Raw genomic sequence first — 18,950 nt, 5'->3', positions numbered from 1 at the left:
GGTTAGAAGGACCTTTGGTCTGACCCTGTATGGCCATTCTTATGCTCTTATTATTCTGTAGAGGGTCAAAGCCAGGAATCCTTCAGCCCCTGGAGAAAGCACCAGTGTTAGACCTATACAGATTGATTTGGTGTCCTTTGCTATAATATCTAGATGCTATACAAAATTTTAGCAGGTACACCTGCATTCTCCACAATCATCTTCTTTCGAATGTCGTGTTCAGCGCTGTATTTCTTCGTCAAACTCTCCAGCCAGTGAACAGAGACACTGGTTAGATTATGGATATCCTCCAGTGAGCCAATACATTTTTGTGTTGAATAGTGATAGAAATGTAGCTGTGTTAGTCTGGTGTAGCTGAAACAAAAAACAGGACTATGTAGCACTTTAAAGACTAACAAGATGGTTTATTAGGTGATGAGCTTTCGTGGGCCAGACCCACTTCCTCATATCAAATAGTGGCAATTTTCTTCCACTATTTGATCTGAGGAAGTGGGTCTGGCCCACGAAATCTCATCACCTAATAAACCATCTTGTTAGTCTTTAAAGTGCTACATAGTCCTGTTTTTTATTTTTGTGTTGGGCATTCTTCAACAATGTGGTGCATAGTTTGTGGACTGCCACAGTCACAAAGTGGAGATGGCAACAAATTCCACTTATGCAGTAGATAACCGCACTTGCCCTGACCAGTCCTAAGCTGGTTTAGAACACGCCAGAGTCTCTGGGGAAGATCGAAACCTTTCTGCTCAGTGGTGGGATCCAACACAAAATGTTCATTTGGGATGTCTACTTGCTGCCATTTAGCTCGCCATAGTTCCATAACGTTGGCCGTGACTTCGTTTGCTTGATGCCACGGGGGCTTGCAGGATTTTAGACACAATGTTGGAAGCTGATCAAGGTATTTCTGGATGAGAAGAGGTTGGGTGCTGTGGTTGGTACTTTGGTATAGTCTGCATTCCTGCACCCGTTGACAAATGCTTGGTAGGGCGATGTTTGCCAGCAGCAATAACCATACTATGGCAGTGGACTTTAAAGTTCCTGTTATCAGTCACATGGCACTGTTCACTTGAGTGTTGACTAGCTTTGTATGGGTGCTTTCTGACCACACAGGAGAGCAATATTCAGCAACAGAGTACACCAGGGTTATTGTTGAGGCCCTCAGGGTATGTGCTCCAGCTCCCCAACTGGTTGTGGTGAGTTTTTTTTAGGAGGTTGATCCTTGGCTTTAGTTTCTCCTTTGTTCCAGGTGGCGTCAGAAGGAGAACGTGTGGTCAAGTGTTACACCTAGGTATTTGGGATGAGGCTTGTAGGCAATCTTTTTCCCCACAAAAAGCAACATCAAGTTTTGCAGTGGCATTACGGTTATCTAGATGAAAAGCTGTAACCACAGTTTTGTCTGGATTCGGTTTGAGCTGCCACTTCTATAGTTAGTTGGATATGATCAATAGGTCAGATGTTAGCATCTGGCTGACAGTTTTGAGAGATTGCGATTGTGCAGCCAGTGCAATATTATCTGTGTAAATAAACATTGCAGAGCTAGTTTTTGGGATGTCACTGAGAGAGATGTTGAATAACGATAGTGCCAGTACGGAGCCCTGAGGGAGACCGTTGTTCAGTGTTCGGAATCTGCTAATGCTGTTGTTGAGGTTCACACGAAACTGGCGGTTGCCAAGCATTGCTGTCAACAGCCAAAGCATCTGTTGGCACTGAATCAACCTCGATAATTTACATAGTAGTCCCTTGCGCCACACTGTGTCATATGTAGCTGACAGATCGACAAGAACTGTCCTGGTCTTCGTTTTTGCCTGGTAGCTAGCTTCAGTTGTGGTTGAGGGCCAACACCTGGATGCACATACTTCTGGCTGGCCTGAATCCAGCCTGATCTTTTGATAACCCTGCCTCTGTGGTGGCAGACAAACAAGCCAGCAGTGCTCCTCCATCACTTTGCTGGAAAGGAGCGCTATTGGTCTGTAGCTTGAGGCACTATCTGGTGGTTTTCTATTCTTAAGTATTGTGATCACCTTTGCTTGTTTCCAATCTGTGGGAAGGCAGCTTGTTTGGTGGATAGACGTAAAGAGTGCAGCCAGCCAGTTCCTCCCCTTCATTCCTAAGTACTTCAGAAACTTGGGGAGTATTCCGTCCGCACCAGCAGCTTTCTTGTTCTTTGTAGCCACTAATACTATTTTAATTTTTTCTTCTGTATGTGGAGCAGAGAAAGTGCTGGAGTCTGGGCATCGCTGGAAGTTTTGGGTGTACTCCCTTTCGATCTCTCGCCTGCTCTCTTTGTCTGACGACATCTTTGATGTTTTGAGGAGATAGGAAGCAATTTGGTTGTCAGTTACTGCTGATGGTCGTAGCTTTGGTGGCATGTCGGCTCCCAAATGATGAAGCAAGGCCCGCATGTTCCTGCTGGAATATGTGAAGTTTAACCCCTTCACTGTTTCCTTCCATCTTTCCAGGCACTCTTTGTCCATCTGTTGTAAGAGCTCTGTGGCTTGCTCAGCAGTGTCAGTCTTTTCCTATTGCTTTAGTACTTCTTCTGTGATGGATGACCGTGAAGGTGTGTACTTTGTGAAAACCACATGGGATATTTTTCTTTGCCACTTTCTTGATAAGTCCCTTAAAGCACTGGTAGTTTTTGGGTGATGGCTCTATCCAGTGGATGCAATCTTCAACTGCTTTACTGAAACCTTCCCAGTTGGTCTTGCAGAAGTTCCATTGTGATCTTGGAAGTGCTTCGATGACAGGGATTTCCAGGCCAATTCGATGAACCGTAGGGCAATGTTGACTATGTGGGAATGGCTCAAGCACAGTCTTTGTAGTAGCGAGCAGTAGTCCTTGGCAATCTTCAGTGACAAAGGACAAGTCTGGATTGTGCATTGTTCTAACACGCAGAGAGGAATGTTGCTGGCTGTTTAGAATCAGAGCGGCTGCTGCTGAAGCCCTGTTCATCAGCTATTCGCCTACCCTGTCATTGGTATGTAAACCCCAATCAATATGGTGGCTGTTATACAGCACTCTACAGTGGTGACTTTGAGTCAGACTAGGAAGTGCTGAATTTGGCCATTCTGAATTAAGTGGCTTGTATACATTTGTGATGGTGAGCACTCCAACCTGGATGGCTGTGAATGCCGCTCCTCTTGTTTCTTTGCTAAATTAAAGGTGTTCTTGCTTTGGTGAATTGTATTTGGAAGGTAGAATGCACTGATGTTGAGACTCATTTTCAGTTGAGATCTAAGCTATCATTTAAATCTAGGGGACAGATTCTTTGATCTGACGAAGCTGTGTTTGGTGCAAGACTGGGGACACAAGTGGGCAAAAATGCCTTTTGAGACCTTTTTATTTTCCCTTGACCCAGGGACTATTCTGTACCAGTGTGCTGTGAAGCTATCCATAGCCCAGAAGGGAGCTGGGTGTCAACCTGGTGAAAGGGATGATCTGACTATGCCATCTATGGCAGGAGCTAGAAGGAGAATGCCATCTGAGGGATTCTTCTTCACAGGGTTTATGGTAGAGCTGTTGGTTTAAGCAAGGTTTATAATTGCAGTACAAAACAGCCAAGCCATAATAGTGACTCTGGTCTAGATCTGCAGGGATGAGCCACCTAACTGAGGTTAGACCATCACATTTCCTCACATCCACTAAACAGGATTTAAATATCATAATAAGAAGTCCCCATAAGCATACCACAAATCAGTTTGAGACACAGGATATTTAATCCCTTGTAAACATACAGTGAATCAATTTGCAAAAGAAGACTAACAAAGGGAATAACTGCCTAGTCATCATTGCTATGTCAAATATTTAACTAATTCATGTGCATCACCTGGTATTAGGGATGTCACAGAAATAGATCTGTTTTTTAGAGATGACCAAGGGAAATCGCTTTTAGAGAAGATGTTTTGCGTGGGTAGTCTGTATCTCACTGTGCACATTGAAAGTGATAACTACTAACTGATACTGTCCAACAGGAAAAAAAATCTCTTTTGTGATCCTATTCTATTATAAATTGAAGCTTCATGTAAGTCTTCTTGTCATGGTGATGTTTGATAACTGAGAATTTAGTCTCAACTCAGGTTATAGCAGTCAAGAGTCTGCAGAGCCATTGAATTGTCCGGTATATGGACTGAAAATGTTTTTGTGCTTTTAGCATTGAAAGACCATATTTTTAAAAAAACCCACTTTCTATCTGGAAACCCTTTTCAGCTCTTAAATTTTATATGTATCTTTTAAAAAAATTGCGAATTCCTAAAACCATATTTGAAGATACTGGTCTAATGTTGTATGTTGTGTTGAAGTGCAAAATTATTTGAGATATCTATGAATTTTTTAGATCACATTTATTCTTATTAGACTGAGAGGGATATACCTTCTCTCTTTAATTTAGGATGCAATTGAGTTTGTTTGTGGGAACATGGAATTTAGAAGTCATAACTCTTCAAGTGATGTTCCTGGCACAATAGAAGTTCTAGGTATCTATTATAGTTCACCATCTTGATTTAAGCTCAATTATCTGATTCCCAACTAGCATTGCCTTGAAAAAGCTGATAAATATATTGAAATCCTTGTAACAATAAGTCTCTTGGTACAATTAATTATAGTATAGGTTAACATGCCTGAAATTGGATGGGAAGAACACAGCTTGTTTGATATCTTGTAAGCATATTTTAGGGAAAATATTAAACCCTCACCTACATGAATGTGTCATGGTCTAAAGCATGTGGCTTTGCTCCTGTGGCACAGATAGAAAATGCATTATGAAGTACTAGCCACTTAAGAAATAAGTCTAAATGCTTTCTTACATTGCTCTCTTATTTATTTTAAACTAACATATGATCATGACATTGCGATGCAGTTTTTTGCTGCTTATATTTTAAGTTGAAATCTCATTTTCATTTCAGATTCTCCTTCTGTGGTTAACAAACAGCTTGGATCCATGTCACTTGATAAGCAACAGGATGCGTGTGATAGGAAATATACTATACCCAGCCATAGTTGAATTAAATGCACATAAGACTTCCTTATTAATTTCAGTTCATGATGATAAACATGCTGTTCATCTTCATAAACTAGAATTCCTTAAGCAGACCTGCATTGGAAATCCAATAATATTCAGTTAAAATTATATCCTCTGCAAAATTATTGCAGCTGTATTATTTAAAAATCTTCCCTAGCTACCAATTTGATGTATTTCACATAAGTCCTACCCTACTCTGATTCACTCTAAGTGAATTGATTAAAAAAAAAAGTTTTAAAATACAAAGTGAAATTGCAAATCAGTTTTTAAACTGGTGTTTACAGATAATAGACTCCTCTTTGCTCATTAAGGGGAGTTTCCTTTTGAATGAAACTTATTTTTAACCAGATAAAACTGAAGTAGCCTGACTTATGCAAGGGATATGTGCAGATGCTGAGGAAGAAAAATCCATCCAGTTCGGGGCTGGGGCAGTGGGCTGCACTGTAGCACTCATCTGCTATCTCTGCCTGTTGGTTGATAGATATAATTTGTGTGCCATTTTTGCTGAGTCTTAAAATCAACTTACTTCTGTTATCAGTGGTCCCATACCCCTGCTAAATATGTCCACAGAGCCACGAGTTTTTCTTCATTGGTCTTTGCCCACCAACTTGGGATGCAGATCTGTTTCATTATTGTGCAGACTTCTGGGCTTGGGCAGGAGCTTAAGTTCTGTGATCTTCCTTCTCTGAAGAGTGAGCCTTCGAAGATTTGGTTTCTTATCTCAGACCTTAAATCTTTAAAACGTGACTAGAATTTTCAGAAGGAGATTTATCTGTTCCAGTCTTAGCTGAACCCAAAAGTGTTAAGTTGATAACAAAAATGAAAACTTGAATCTTCAAGACACTTTAGTCTCAAAAATCAGGCAAGGTTTTGAAATTTCCTTCTTCTCATTCCAAGCTGGTTTGCTTGCCCTCAGAATTGCCTTGCATTTTGGAACAGGTAATAACATAAATGGAATAGAACTAAACGTTGTAATAGTTGCATTCTTCCATAGTGTTTATGCTGTTGTGCTGAAGTGTGGAGATTCTCTTACACAATTAGTTGTTTTTATATGCAGTAGTAATATATATATTTGTTTATTTAGAGCTTAATGGTAAAATTACTTTATGAATGCTTATTAAAGACTAAGACATTCCTACTATGATCTGCAGGGGACCACTAGAAGAAAGAGTGAATGTTACTGTAACTGGTGGATTAGGAATCTGGCTGAGGAAATAGTTTGTTAAAGGATTTATCTCCTATCAGATGGTCAACAGAATAAAAAGTTGACTATATTCTGTATCCATATCATCATTCATATCTCTTAAGTTAAACAACATCAGACTGGATCAGTATTTTGATGGGAAATGTCCAAACAGATGATAGCTAATAGAGGATGTTGTTGATGCTTCGGTATGCGGTACTTTCCCTCTGCTTTTGTTAGCTTGCTGTTTCGGCAGGACGTGCTTTTGGCGTTACCATCTTTTATGTCCACTTTTGGTCTCTAAAGATTTCATAGTATTTCTCATGCTTTTATAATCCCACTTATTCTAGCTAAATCCCTGTGTGGAATGTAACTACTGTTGACCTGTGTTTAATCATGAAATTTCAAATAAAACATGATTTTCTCATTTAGTGTTTACATTAGCACTGGCTGCAATTCAATAATAGATGTCCATTGTTTAATGATAATAGAGATGGCCCATGAAAGCTTATCACCTAATAAACCATCTTGTTAGTCTTTAAAGTGCTACATAGTTCTGTTTTTTGTTTCATTGTTTAATGGTGACATTTGTTTCTTTAAACCATTGCCTGTATTGGAAGGTGTGGAGAGTTGAGGGAGGGCCACAGACTTTTTTTGTTGCAATATGCTTTGGAGACTGTGGGCTTGCAGAGGCCTTATGTTCCATCTTTAAGGTGTATGTGTGTGCACATTCATCCCTGGTGTTTGTGCTACTCCAGCGCTGCCGGCCACTTCAGCCAGTGAGAGTAGAAGCGGGCAGAACCATAATCTTACCCAATCCTTAGTCAGTTTTGAGCACTAAGATCCCCAGGCTCTTGAAGATCAGTTTAAATATTGTGCCTGACCCATTTTCAGAGCATTAGGAAAACTTTGTGCTGCTTCTGTAAAATTCAGTATAGTCTATTAAACACTACATGTACTATAGGACAAAGAAATTGTATAACTTGGACTATGGAATGGTTGCTGGTGTTCTCAAAAAGTCCATGGAACGAATCCTGAAGATTCTTTTAGGGTTTTTACTTAGCTCTTACTTGGGCTTTTTGTTGCTTCTCAAATCAACTGGTGATTGTGATTTTGTTGTTGTGAGCCTCAGTATCAAATTCATTCCTGTCCCCTAAAATTGATTACATTTTTACCCTCCCAGTTAAAATGAGATATCTTTTAAGTATTTCTTGCATATGTATTTTGACACTACTGTGCACTACTGACACTACTTTTGGGAAGTTATAATTGGGTTAAGTGCAGAATGGAGTGAGATGAAGCAAGAGATGTAGAAAGGACTTCAGAATTCTCAGGGTGTGGGAGTGTGAATGATTATTAAAATATGTTGCTAATTGTATTTTTTTCTGAATGAATAAACAATTTTACATGTTCAGTAAAAGTTTTGCTGATTACTTTTAATTTACACAAAAACTGAGATGCCTCCTAGCGGGCACCAGAATGAAGTCCTTAGTCTCTAACTTCCAACCAGGCCGTATGTGATGTGGTAACATGTTGCTGTACTGTTAGTATTACACAGCAAAATCTGGAACTTTTGTGAACTTGTTTTGCATGGATAGTTTTCTTAGCAAATCAGTAGATTAGTGTAATTTCTCTTTACATGATTGAGGAAAATACTTGAATTCCAAATCTGTCTAATGACAAATGGAGATAAAGTTCTTTTTTCATTAAAATGAAATAAAGAATGGACATTGTCCTGTAATATTTCTTTATGGCAAAGCACAATATGAAATGATAGTCATCATAACAGAGGACTGCTATCCTTACAGGCTTGTTTTTCAAGTAGATTATAAGGAATTGGGAACAATTTAGCAGTATTGGTTTGCTACTTGCTACCTTCATAACTACCTACTATCCTGTCTCTTAGGGGCTTGTGAATAGGCTAATAGTTCTGGAGATGTAGGTTCTTTGTTTAATCACGGAACATGTACAACTTCCCTAAAATGAGAATTTTAGAAGGAAGAAAGCCAGTAAATGGCTACATAAAGTTTACCACTACAATAGCACCTCAGGAATAGAACTTGTTCATAACTCTGGAAAAAAAATGAATGGTTATTTTTTCAGAAGTTTTAAAACTGCACATTGACTTAATACAGCTTTGAAACTTTAGACGGTGAAGAAGAAAAATGTTGCCCCCCCCCCCTTTTTTTAGTAGTTTTCATTAACACAGTGCTATACTGTGTTTACTCTTTGTTTATTTGTATCTGCTGTTGCCAGGGTGCATACTTCCGGTTCCAAAAGGTGTGTGATTGCCTGTCTGTTCATAACTCTGGTGTTTGTAACTTTGAGATTCTACTGTATTTTTGTGGCTATGACTTTCTTCTGAGCATTTACTAAATTCAGATTTTTCAAAATCTGTTAGCCATTCTCATTGCTCTCCTGATTTATTTAAAGGAATACTCATATGTTTTCAATCTTGAACTACTACTAGCAAACAGTCAGAGAGACCTACCTTGCAATATCCTGGGATGGTTTGTGATGTTTAAAGCCAGAAGAAACCATTATGTTAATCTAGTCTGACCTTCAAAATATAGACCATAGAATTTCACCCAGTGGTATACAACAATATATTTGGTGGTGGCTTTGTGAGTCAGTGATGCTGACTATTTTTGCACTGAGAGACACATCCCAAAGAAATGTCACGGTATTGCACTGTAATTATTTTATTACACCATTCAAGACAATATCTCTTCTTTTCATTCCTATCCCAGTGCTGAAGAGGGAAAATCTCCCTTTTCTGGTTGGTTTGAATGGGAAATGGGGAAGGATTCCACAAGCTTCTTTTCTGTCCCCTTCTCATGAAGAGGAGCTTCATACGCTATTTTGACTTGCGCAGTGCTATCTGCTTGTACCATAAAGATACTCACATTTTTTGATACCGTGGTGACAGCTTGCCATGAACTCAAGGATAGCACCTATGTACATACTTTTCAACCAAATATTGTAAATGGACACAACCACAGTGTTTTTCTGGACTCTTAACATCGTTGCTGCTGAAATTAACCTATTAAAAAAACTGCTGCATTTGATCAGTTTTCTCCTCACTTCATGCTGACAGGTTGTATTTTAGAGCAGCCATGAGCTGCACTGTGCATAACCTTTGTGCAGCAGTTACCAGAGATCATGTACTGTATAATAGTTCAATGTGTTATCAGGAATAGGACACATTTTCACAGAAAATTATCTTAATTTTAGCTTTGTTTTTGTACATTATAACTTACACTTTTAAAAAAATCCTATTTGTACTTAATATTATTTAAATTCTTCAGACCGGATGACACTAGCTCTGGTAACTTGAGTGTTTTCCATCAGTCAACATTGCACTCACACAAATGTTCAGGGTCAAATTATTCTTGCAGATATATTAGTTTATGGTTTCTGTGAACTTTAAAGGAAGTTTTATATATGTACTCAGTGGAAGAATCATGACCCTTATTTCTGTGAGGCAGGGGTGGGGAACCTTTTTTGGATCGGGGCCACTGACTCTCACACAAAAATCAATCCGTGAAAAGCAAGACAAACCTTCACTAACATGGCCTGTGACTGAGGAGAAAAATTCCCCACATTCTCCTCACACACCAGAGCTTGGGAGGCTCAGGCTAGTAGATTCTGTGTGCTCTGGCCCCGTGGGGGAGCATTGGGGGTTGGAGCACACAGAATCTACTACTCCTTTAAATAAATCGAGAGAGCACCATTGCGGGGGGAGGGGCAGCAAACTAGGCATCAACTGGCCCCCGGCCTGAGGTTCCCTACCCCTGCTGTAAGCCATCTCTTCTAGGGGAGCTGTGTGTGTTTGAATATATACTTATAGTAGATTACATGGATATAGAATGATTCTCAGGTCCTTAGTATAGAATGGCCATGCAACATTGTCCATTGTAGTTTTAAACTAGAAATTTAAAACAGAAATTCACACTGGAAAAGCAATAGGAGATACTCTACTTTAACTTCTTATTTAAAATTGTGAATGATAAGCATTTTTCTAGGCAACACAAGTAAGGTTTTATCACTGGTAAAGCTGTTATAGTCATGATCACATTTCTGTGCTTTGTAAACCAAGCAAAACCTGACTAACATGACTGTCCATATGCCTGTGAAGTAAAAAGATTAGACTATATTTGATACTAACAAGCAGCTAGGGCCTATGAGTTCTATTTACAACTTGATAATTAACACATTATGTGACTTGGAGAAAGTCGCTAAGCCTCCCTGTTTCATCATACCCACTTACAAAACAAGAATATTGGGACTTTGCTACCTCTGTGGGGCTGTGATGTTCAATTACTTTTGCACATCAGAGTTCTTTGAGCTCCTCAGATGAAAGACACCAGTGTACAATTATCAAACAAAGGTCAACTGCTGTTGGATGTCTTGATTAGCTTCAAGTAGTCTTTGTTTGGCTAGCCAGGGAACAGGAACTTGCTGATCCTGAGACTGATATCTTTGCTTTCCACTACTTTTATACCCTTTTGTTCTGAGTCTAAGTATCCAAAGTCCTACTCACAAAATGACCAAATCATGGGGGAAGGAACTCAAGTCAAAATGGTGGCAAAACAGGTTAAAGAATATTTGGATAAGCTAGGTGAGTTCAACTCAGCAGACTGTCAAATAACTGAAGCAATTTTGGTACTATTACCAGTTAGTTATCTTTGGTTATCTTTTGTAGCTATCTTTAGAAAGGGGAACAAAGAAGACTTAAGGAATTGTAGATCAGTCAGCCTAATTTTAGTATCTGGAAAGGTATTAGAGAAAATAATTCAAAACATCTTTTTGTAAACTCCTAGAGGACGATAGGAGTATAAGGAATAGTGGATTTGTCAAAATCAAATAATGTCAAACCAAACTAATTTTCTTCAAAAGGGTTACTGATCTAGTGGATGTGGGGAAACCATAAATGTGATATTTTTATTTTAATAATGCTTTGGGCACAATCGAACATGACATTTTCATAAGAAAACTAGAGAAATGTGTATGGCAAACTAGATAGAATTACTATGCAGTGAGTGCAAACTTGTTGAAAGATGATGCTGAAAGAGTTATCAGTATTTCACTGTCAAAGTAGGAAGACATATCTAGCTTGGTGTCAGAGGTTCAGTCCTGGATCCAAGACTATTCAATATTTTTATTAATGTTTTGCATAATGGACCACTTTCAAACACTTTGGGGAACAACAGTAGAACTCTAAATTACTTGACAAATAGGATAATTGGTCTCAAAGCAATAAAATTATATTAATGAACCCAAATGTAAAGTAATTCAATTAGAAAGGATAGATCAAATGCACAACTACATAATGGGGATTAACTGGCTAGGTGGTAGTACTGCTGTAAAGGATCTGGGTGGTTATAATGGTCCTTGGACCACAGATTAAATGAATCAATCATAGGATGCAATTGCAAAAAAGGTGTATAGCTTTCTGGGTATATAAGAGTGTTGTATGTAAGACATGGGTACTAATTATACAGCTCTACTTGGTACTGTTGAGGCCCCAGCTGAAGTACTGTGTCCAATTCTGAGGGTGACACTTTAGGAAAGATGTAGAGATACAGAGAGCAGAAGAGTACAACAAAAGTGATAAAAGCGTTAGAAAATCTGACTTATGAGGATAGGTGGAGGAAAAAAAATTGGCCATGTTTTGGTCTTGAGAAAAGAAGACTGCATGGGAGGCTTATACATTTTCAAATACTTTAAGGGATTTTATAATGAAGATAGTGATCAATTGGTCTCCATGTCCAATGAAGTTAGGATAGGAAGTAATGGACTTACTATGCAAAAATAATTATGTAGGTTAAATGTTAAGGAAAGCTTTCTTATTGTAAGGGTAGTTGAACTCTGGAACAGACTTGCAAGGGAGATTTTGGAATCCCCATCATTGGAAGTATTTAGGAACAGGTTAGACAAACACCTGGTAGAGATGGTTTAGGTTTACTTGGTTTCCTGTCTTAGAACAAGGGACTAAACTTGATTTCTCAGGGTCCAGCCCTACGTGTCTGATTCCATGTAAGGCTCCCATGTAAGTTAGAAGGAGTTTTATACACAAATCTGAGGATCACATATGCCCTCTTCATTGTTATAAATCGTTACAAATGCAGATCTTTAGATTAGTCCCTAAGCTTTGCGAAATACCAATTCAGAGTGATACTCTATAACATTTAACCTTTTTTGTTTGTGCTGTGTCTGACTTTAAAATGGATGGTATTAGAATTGTCTGGTTATCTTAATTCACGTCTGAAAGTGCTTCCATTTAAGAATTGTACATACATTACTGATACCTATTCAAATATTATCAAACCCTGTTTACAGACAGTGGAAAGCAGAGCCCACGAGCAGGCACAGGTGAACCTGTTTTAAGTTTGCACTACAGTACAGAAGGAACAACTACAAGCACAATTAAACTGGACTTCACAGATGAGTGGTAAGTTTTCTTTTTTCTTAGCTGTTGCACAGAATTTTCCATTTTATTAGCATTTGTTTGCCTAAAATAATTGTATTTCAGTTGTGAATATACCACTAAATATGAATTGTTTCCTGCTATTTCATGGTTTCGTAATAGTGTTTTACAGAGATTGTGACTATCTGATCAGGAATAAATTATTTTCGGTTTTCTATCTGTCTTCAGTCATCACCGGCAAAATTATTTTAAAAGTTGACCAAATTCTTTTTTATCTCTATCTTTAAATATATAGCAAAGAGTATATAAGGAATAGGAAAAGGGGGCTTTCATCATAAATCCAGCTAAAAGAGGTTTTGGAGCAGGCAACAATTGCAAAAGTGTGTTGTGAGTTTTCTAACTACAGTGAAAAGTAGCAGTACTAATAATAGTTCATGCTATAGAGCTTCAGTAATTTTGGTCCAAATCTTAAAACACTTAAGAGAAAAAATATTGTACAAAGTACTCATGAAATATGCATCAGTCGATTCTACATGAACTTGAAGAACTATTTCAAATAGAGATGGTAATGTGTAGTTGTTTACATGATTAACTGTAATGACTACATTCAACCTCTCCATTGCACGTGGGTCTGTAAAGGGTATAAAAGGAAATGCATCTTCTTTTTAGCAGTCTTTTAAATTGTACTTGTCTTTTAATCTAAAGATCTTCCTGCGCAGCTACAGAGTCTTAACATTTTAATTAAAAATTGGAATTCTCAGACATCTATAAAGTGCATGTCTATCTGGACATGAAGTTTGGTCAAGCAGTGGGTGTTTAGATGTTTTCTTTATGTTGATACTTGTTAGATATTCTTTCCTTATCTGCTGTGCTTGAAGGGGACACTGCTTCTCAGGACTGGTCTACACTACAAAGTTAGGTCAATGTAAGCCATTTTGCATGGACCAAGTGGTGCATGGGTCTACACTTTGTCTAATACTGATATGACCCATTACAGCAACACAATAACACTACCTCTCTGAGTAGTGTTAAGCCACGGTCAATGTAATGAGCTCAATGCAGTGAAAGTGTAGTGCATATTATATTGTTCATAACAGTCCTCCAGCAGCTATCCCACAATGCTCAACCCTGAAAGCTCTGGTCGGTATTGTGAACTCCATTGTTCAGGGTCACTGAAGACTACAAGACCCCACTCTCCTTAAAAGCCTTGCAGATTTTTGAAATTTCTTTTCCTGACTGTACAGCTCTCCGTCATTGTGGGCAGCAGACCATGCTCGCTACACTGTCCCAGAAGTGCTCCAGACAGGAGCAGATCTCTCCTTGTGGATCTCTCTTGGGGAGAAGAGACTATGTAAGCTCAGCAATGAACCATCTGTAGAAACATGGACATCTGTGAATGGATTGCATGGGGTATTCAGGAGAATGGGTATGAAAGGGATCAGCAGCAATGTTTTGTGAACCAAAGGAACTGCAGTTGGCATATCAGAAAGCCAGGGAGGCCAACAGTCAATCCGATACTGAGCTGCATGTTATACTTGAGAGAGACCTTGGTATACACTACGCTTACCAGTATAGACACCTCTGAGGAGCCCAAGTCAGAGGCCCATGGTGGTGAACAGGAAGGAAAAGTATGTGGAGAATGGAGGAACGCGTGACTGGGGGATCCAGCTATGCCACGAGCCAGTTAGAGTATCTGTTTGATATTCTCCTGCAGTCCAGTCAATCCTGGCAGTCGAGCATGGGTGAACCTGATGCAAGAGAAGGATCTTTGGGTAAGTGTGTAAATTTATTTCCCATTACACTGATGGCGCCCCTATCTTAACCAGACACAGCTATCAATTTTTTTTTAATTTACTAGTACTAAAAGAGGTAGCGGAACTATAGAAAGGCACTGTTGTTACCTGCTTATAATTCCCCTATAGAGTTAGGTAAGAGAGTTCATGAAATGCAGTTTATGTACCCAAGAATGTCACTTGAATCCTCCTGTGACATCTCAGTGAGGTGTTCACGGGGTACTCTGCAGTCCCTTCCTGAAGACTTCTAGGGATGACTGTCTCATTTCTTCCTTGATGGTGGGTTGCTTTCCCACATCAGTCAGCAATACCTTCAACAGGCACTATTGTAGTACATAGGCTAGCCATACATAGGCTTAGGTATTTGGGTTGTCACCAGCAGCTGTGCTTTCTTTGTCTTTTCCTTTGGGAATAAGATATCTGATAAAATAACTGCTCCCAGCAGAAAACATTGCCAATATTCAGTGCCCTTACCCAAGCAAATCCCTCCTAACTTTATCACCTTGTACCATGCTCTCCATGGATGGTAATGTGAGTGCACAAGTGTCAATGAGCATGTCTTGTGTAAAACTTCAGGGGAGAAGGGGAAGGGTGTTTTGAATCTGAATTTTTGCTTATTCTTGAGACTGTAATGATAATGGTACCACTTTTTGTTTTATCTGCAGCTACTGCTGTTACAGCATTTAGAGGTTCCCCCTGCAGATCGATGGAATGCCTGAGCTAGATAAGGTGAAAGAAGAGAACTTGAAATTACATGCTCAATGAGCTGCTGTAACCAGTGCTGCATCAGACTGTGAGCAAAGGACCTTAAGGGTGTATACAGCAGGCAGCCTGGAGAAAGGAAAAGCAGGGAAAAAAGCAGTAGATGCACCAGGACATAATGGGGCTTCTCCATTGGCAAACACAGATGCTGCAAACTCTTGTGGACCTACAGGCAGGGTGCTGGAAGTAGTGATGCTGGGGTATGGCAGCATGCTCTGGCTTGAAGTGATTTCTCTCATATAAAGGGTTTTCTGCTTTGTTAAATGTCTTTCAGCACCCCGCTATAAAAAATTGTTCCAACACCACTGTCTGCAAGTTCCACAATCATGGGCTTTCTTTGCAATCCATTAAGAACTCCATTTCAGCAGCTCCTTACACTTCCTGCCAATATTCCACATGACTTCAGGGCCTGCATCCCCACCCCTGCCACTTCATAATAAGGAGCATTAAGGGCACAGCAAACTTCACGTACACTGACTTGTGACAGCCGCTGTTGCTATATATGTAGGTAAAATAGACATGAATATTCATTCCCCTTGTTAAGTTATGTTTCATTAATATATTGTTTTTTATGTATTTACTTTTAAGTTGCACAGACTTTTTTGCATTAATTTGTTACTGAATAAAATTGTATTTGGGAAATCATTTTTATTAGTTCATATGTTGCAGAATGCTTAGTTCTGAAAGCACCAACTTACGTGATAATGTGCAGTGTGATAATGTGCACAACTCATAGAATTGTAATAATCAGATGTACAGCAAGCACCACAAAATTAATAGGTGCATTGACAATTATATTCATAGACATACATCAAGCACCATGCAATTCTTAAAAGGCTCCAGTACAGCAGAGACCAATAGAGTAAAGTGTGCCACACTGTGTTTTAATGGTTTCTTTGAGGAGTGGTCCTGTTAGTGCTCCACCTTAGGTGTGTGGTCGCAGCTGTGCATCTAGTCAGAATTTTGGTAGCAGTGCCCTCCGGTAGGCTGCGCATGCAAAGCAGATAGCACACGCAGTGCCGCTACTATCCATGTGCAGCCAACTGTCCCCTCAGTTTCTTCTCTGCCGCCCCCAGCGTCAGTTGCAACTGCAGTTGTTCTCCAGTTTTCTTCAAAAGACTCTTAGTTTTCTTGTTAGCATCTATTTGCTTATAGGTCTAATCAGTGTTCCCTCTAAGCTGTGTGTCAATCAGCTCCACCCAGTCAGAGGCTCAGGGCTTCATGCATGGAGTTGACTGGGTGGGGCTGATTAATCACCTTTGAACCTGTGCTGTTGCACAGCTTAGAGGGAACACTGGTTCTAATAGTTAAAACAGTTAGTATTATTTAACAAAAAAATCTTTTTTTCCCCCCCTTTGTTGAGACCATTTTTTGCCTTGACAATCTTTCCTTCCTGGAATGCCAGGTTCTCCAGGCTTTAAATGCTGCCTGTCTTGCAGGCTCTCCATGCCGGTTTCTGATGGGCACTCAGTGTGTCCAGTGCCTGGGGCGGGCTCACGTGACAGCCACATGTCTGCACTGCAAGCAGTTAACGGTCTGGTCATAGAAAGTCAGGGGGCTACCATTCAAGCTCATCTCCCTTGGACCCAGAGCACTCCACCCCCACCTCAGCAGTCCTCCCCAGTGGCTATGTCTGAGAAGGCAGCTCCCTCAAGCTACAGTGTCAGGGACTCTTCCTCTGACCAGTTCAGGAAGAGATCCCATTCAGCCAATAAGGGTGACTTCCCCTCAAAAAAACAGGGGCAAACACCCAAAATACCCCTTGCATAGTGTGCCTCAGCAGGAATTTCAACTCCTCACAAATGGGAAATGGACTCTAGGGTCCTCCCATCAATTATTCACATGCTGGGGGTTTCCTAGAATGGGCTTGTTTGCAACCAGTGCCAGCAAGAAGTGTCCACAATAATGTTCCTGTGCAGACTTTGGCACGTACTTTCTATGGGACGCATTAACAATACAATGGAATGCACTGCTTCTTTATGCCTTCCCTCCAATCCCACTTCTCCATCAAGTGGTCAACAAAATAAGATCCGACACAGCCACAGTAATCCTTATCGCTCTGGAGTGGTCAGGGTAGATAAGGTACACTTACCTACTTCATCCAAGAGATGACCATGGTGTCTCCTGCTGCTTCCTCACCACCTTACACAGGACGGTGGGTGAGTTCACCATCCATGCCTCCCACACTCCTCTACACATGGTTCCTCAGTGGCTCACCTCAGTAGAAGTAACATTCGCTGATCAGGTCAAACAAATCTTATTGAACAGTCACAGAATAACAACCAGAAAATCTTACCTTTTATAAATGGCAAAGATTCCCAATGTGGTCAGAACAAAAAGGCCTAAACCCAGCTGCAGTGCCACTGGCTGACATTCTACAGTACATCCTAGAAGGAGTTGGGCCTTATATTCAGCTCTTTGAAGGTCCATCTGGTAGCCATTACAGCTCTTCAACAGCCCATCGATAATAAATCAGTTTTCACTCATCCAACAACCAAGCGTTTCCTAAGAGGCATACAAAATACTTACCAACTACCAGGCTTCCTGTCCCAGCCTAGGACCTCAATTTAGTCCTTTGGGCTCTCACTTGTAAACCATTTGAGCCTAGGGCGACATGCTCCGTGCTCCCTGCTCCACCTCTCTATGAAGGTGGTCTTACTGGTGGCCGTCACTTCTGCCAGGGGGGTAAGTGAAATTGGTGCTCTTGTGGCAGACCCTCCTTTCATAGTGTGCCATAAGGACAAAGCTGTTTTCTGTCCTCATCCTAAGTTCCTCCCAAAGGCTCCCACTCCGTTCCACTGCAATGAGCCCATAAGCTTACCAGTCTTTTTTCCAAAGCCTCATGTTGATAACAAAGAGGCTGCACTGCATACTTTTGATGTTCATAGGGTGATTGCCTTTTTGACAGAACTACACAGATCTGCAAGTCAAACAGGTTTTTATCTCCGATACAGAGAGATTGCTGGGCATGCCAATCTCCACCCAGAGAATATCCAGGTGGATAGTGGACTGTATCAAACTGGGCTATTGTACCTGCGGCCAAGCTCCTCTGTTGCACCTACAAGCACACTCAAAAGAGCCATGGTGGCCTCTACAGCTTACCTGAATGGCATTCTGATCATGGACATATGTAGATGAGCAACATGGTCCTCCATTAGATACTATGCTCTGGACAGTTACCTCTGGCAAAGTACCCAGTTTGGACACACTCTCCTACCTGCTGTGCACGATACTAACTAACCGAAGGGCCTGCCTACTTCATAGTCATCTAAGGTGGAGCACGCACAGGGACACTCCTCGAAGGGGAAGAGAGAGGGTTACTCGCTTTGTGCAGTAATGGAGGTTCTTAGAGATGGTTGTCCCTGTGTGTGCTCCACCATGTGCCCTTCCTCTCCTCTGCTTTGAACATGTTAGTCTTTCCTTCCAGGGCAGAGAATGAACTGAGGGGCTGGTTGGCTGTGCATGTGTAGTAGCAGCATTGTGTGTGCTGTCTGCTTTGTGTGCACAGCCTACCAGAGGGCACTACGAAAACTCTCCAACTAGGCCTGCAGTGGCATCCACACACCTAAGATGAAGCACCCACAGGGACAACAGTCTTGAAGAACCTCCTTTACTGCACAAAGTGAGTAACCTTCTCTTATTGTTAAAGTGGTCTTTCAAAGCTTCCATATGCCATATAGCTATGCATTAAGCTCTTCTAAAAGCTTTTGTGTCTAGCAATTCAAACTCAATGGATAATCTCTCCACTCTGCTCTCCAGGTGGTGGCA

At 40.4% G+C, this 18,950-nt stretch overlaps 1 protein-coding gene across 7 annotated transcripts in view; it reads left to right on the top strand.

The window, feature by feature from the left end:
* The window catches only part of DCAF6 (DDB1 and CUL4 associated factor 6), a 156,391-nt gene that overhangs the window by 93,361 nt on the left and 44,080 nt on the right, over positions 1-18,950 (top strand). For all 7 annotated transcript variants that reach the window (XM_075909054.2, XM_075909049.2, XM_075909043.2 and 4 more), the window contains one exon: positions 12,540-12,651. In XM_075909054.2, the coding sequence (XP_075765169.1) occupies positions 12,540-12,651 (112 nt within the window). The remainder of the gene's footprint in view (positions 1-12,539; positions 12,652-18,950) is intronic.

Source organism: Pelodiscus sinensis, chromosome 1 (assembly GCF_052426305.1).
Source record: "Pelodiscus sinensis isolate ZL-2025 chromosome 1, ASM5242630v1, whole genome shotgun sequence".
Lineage (NCBI taxonomy): Eukaryota > Metazoa > Chordata > Testudines > Trionychidae > Pelodiscus > Pelodiscus sinensis.
This window is presented reverse-complemented; position numbering and strand designations above follow the sequence as displayed.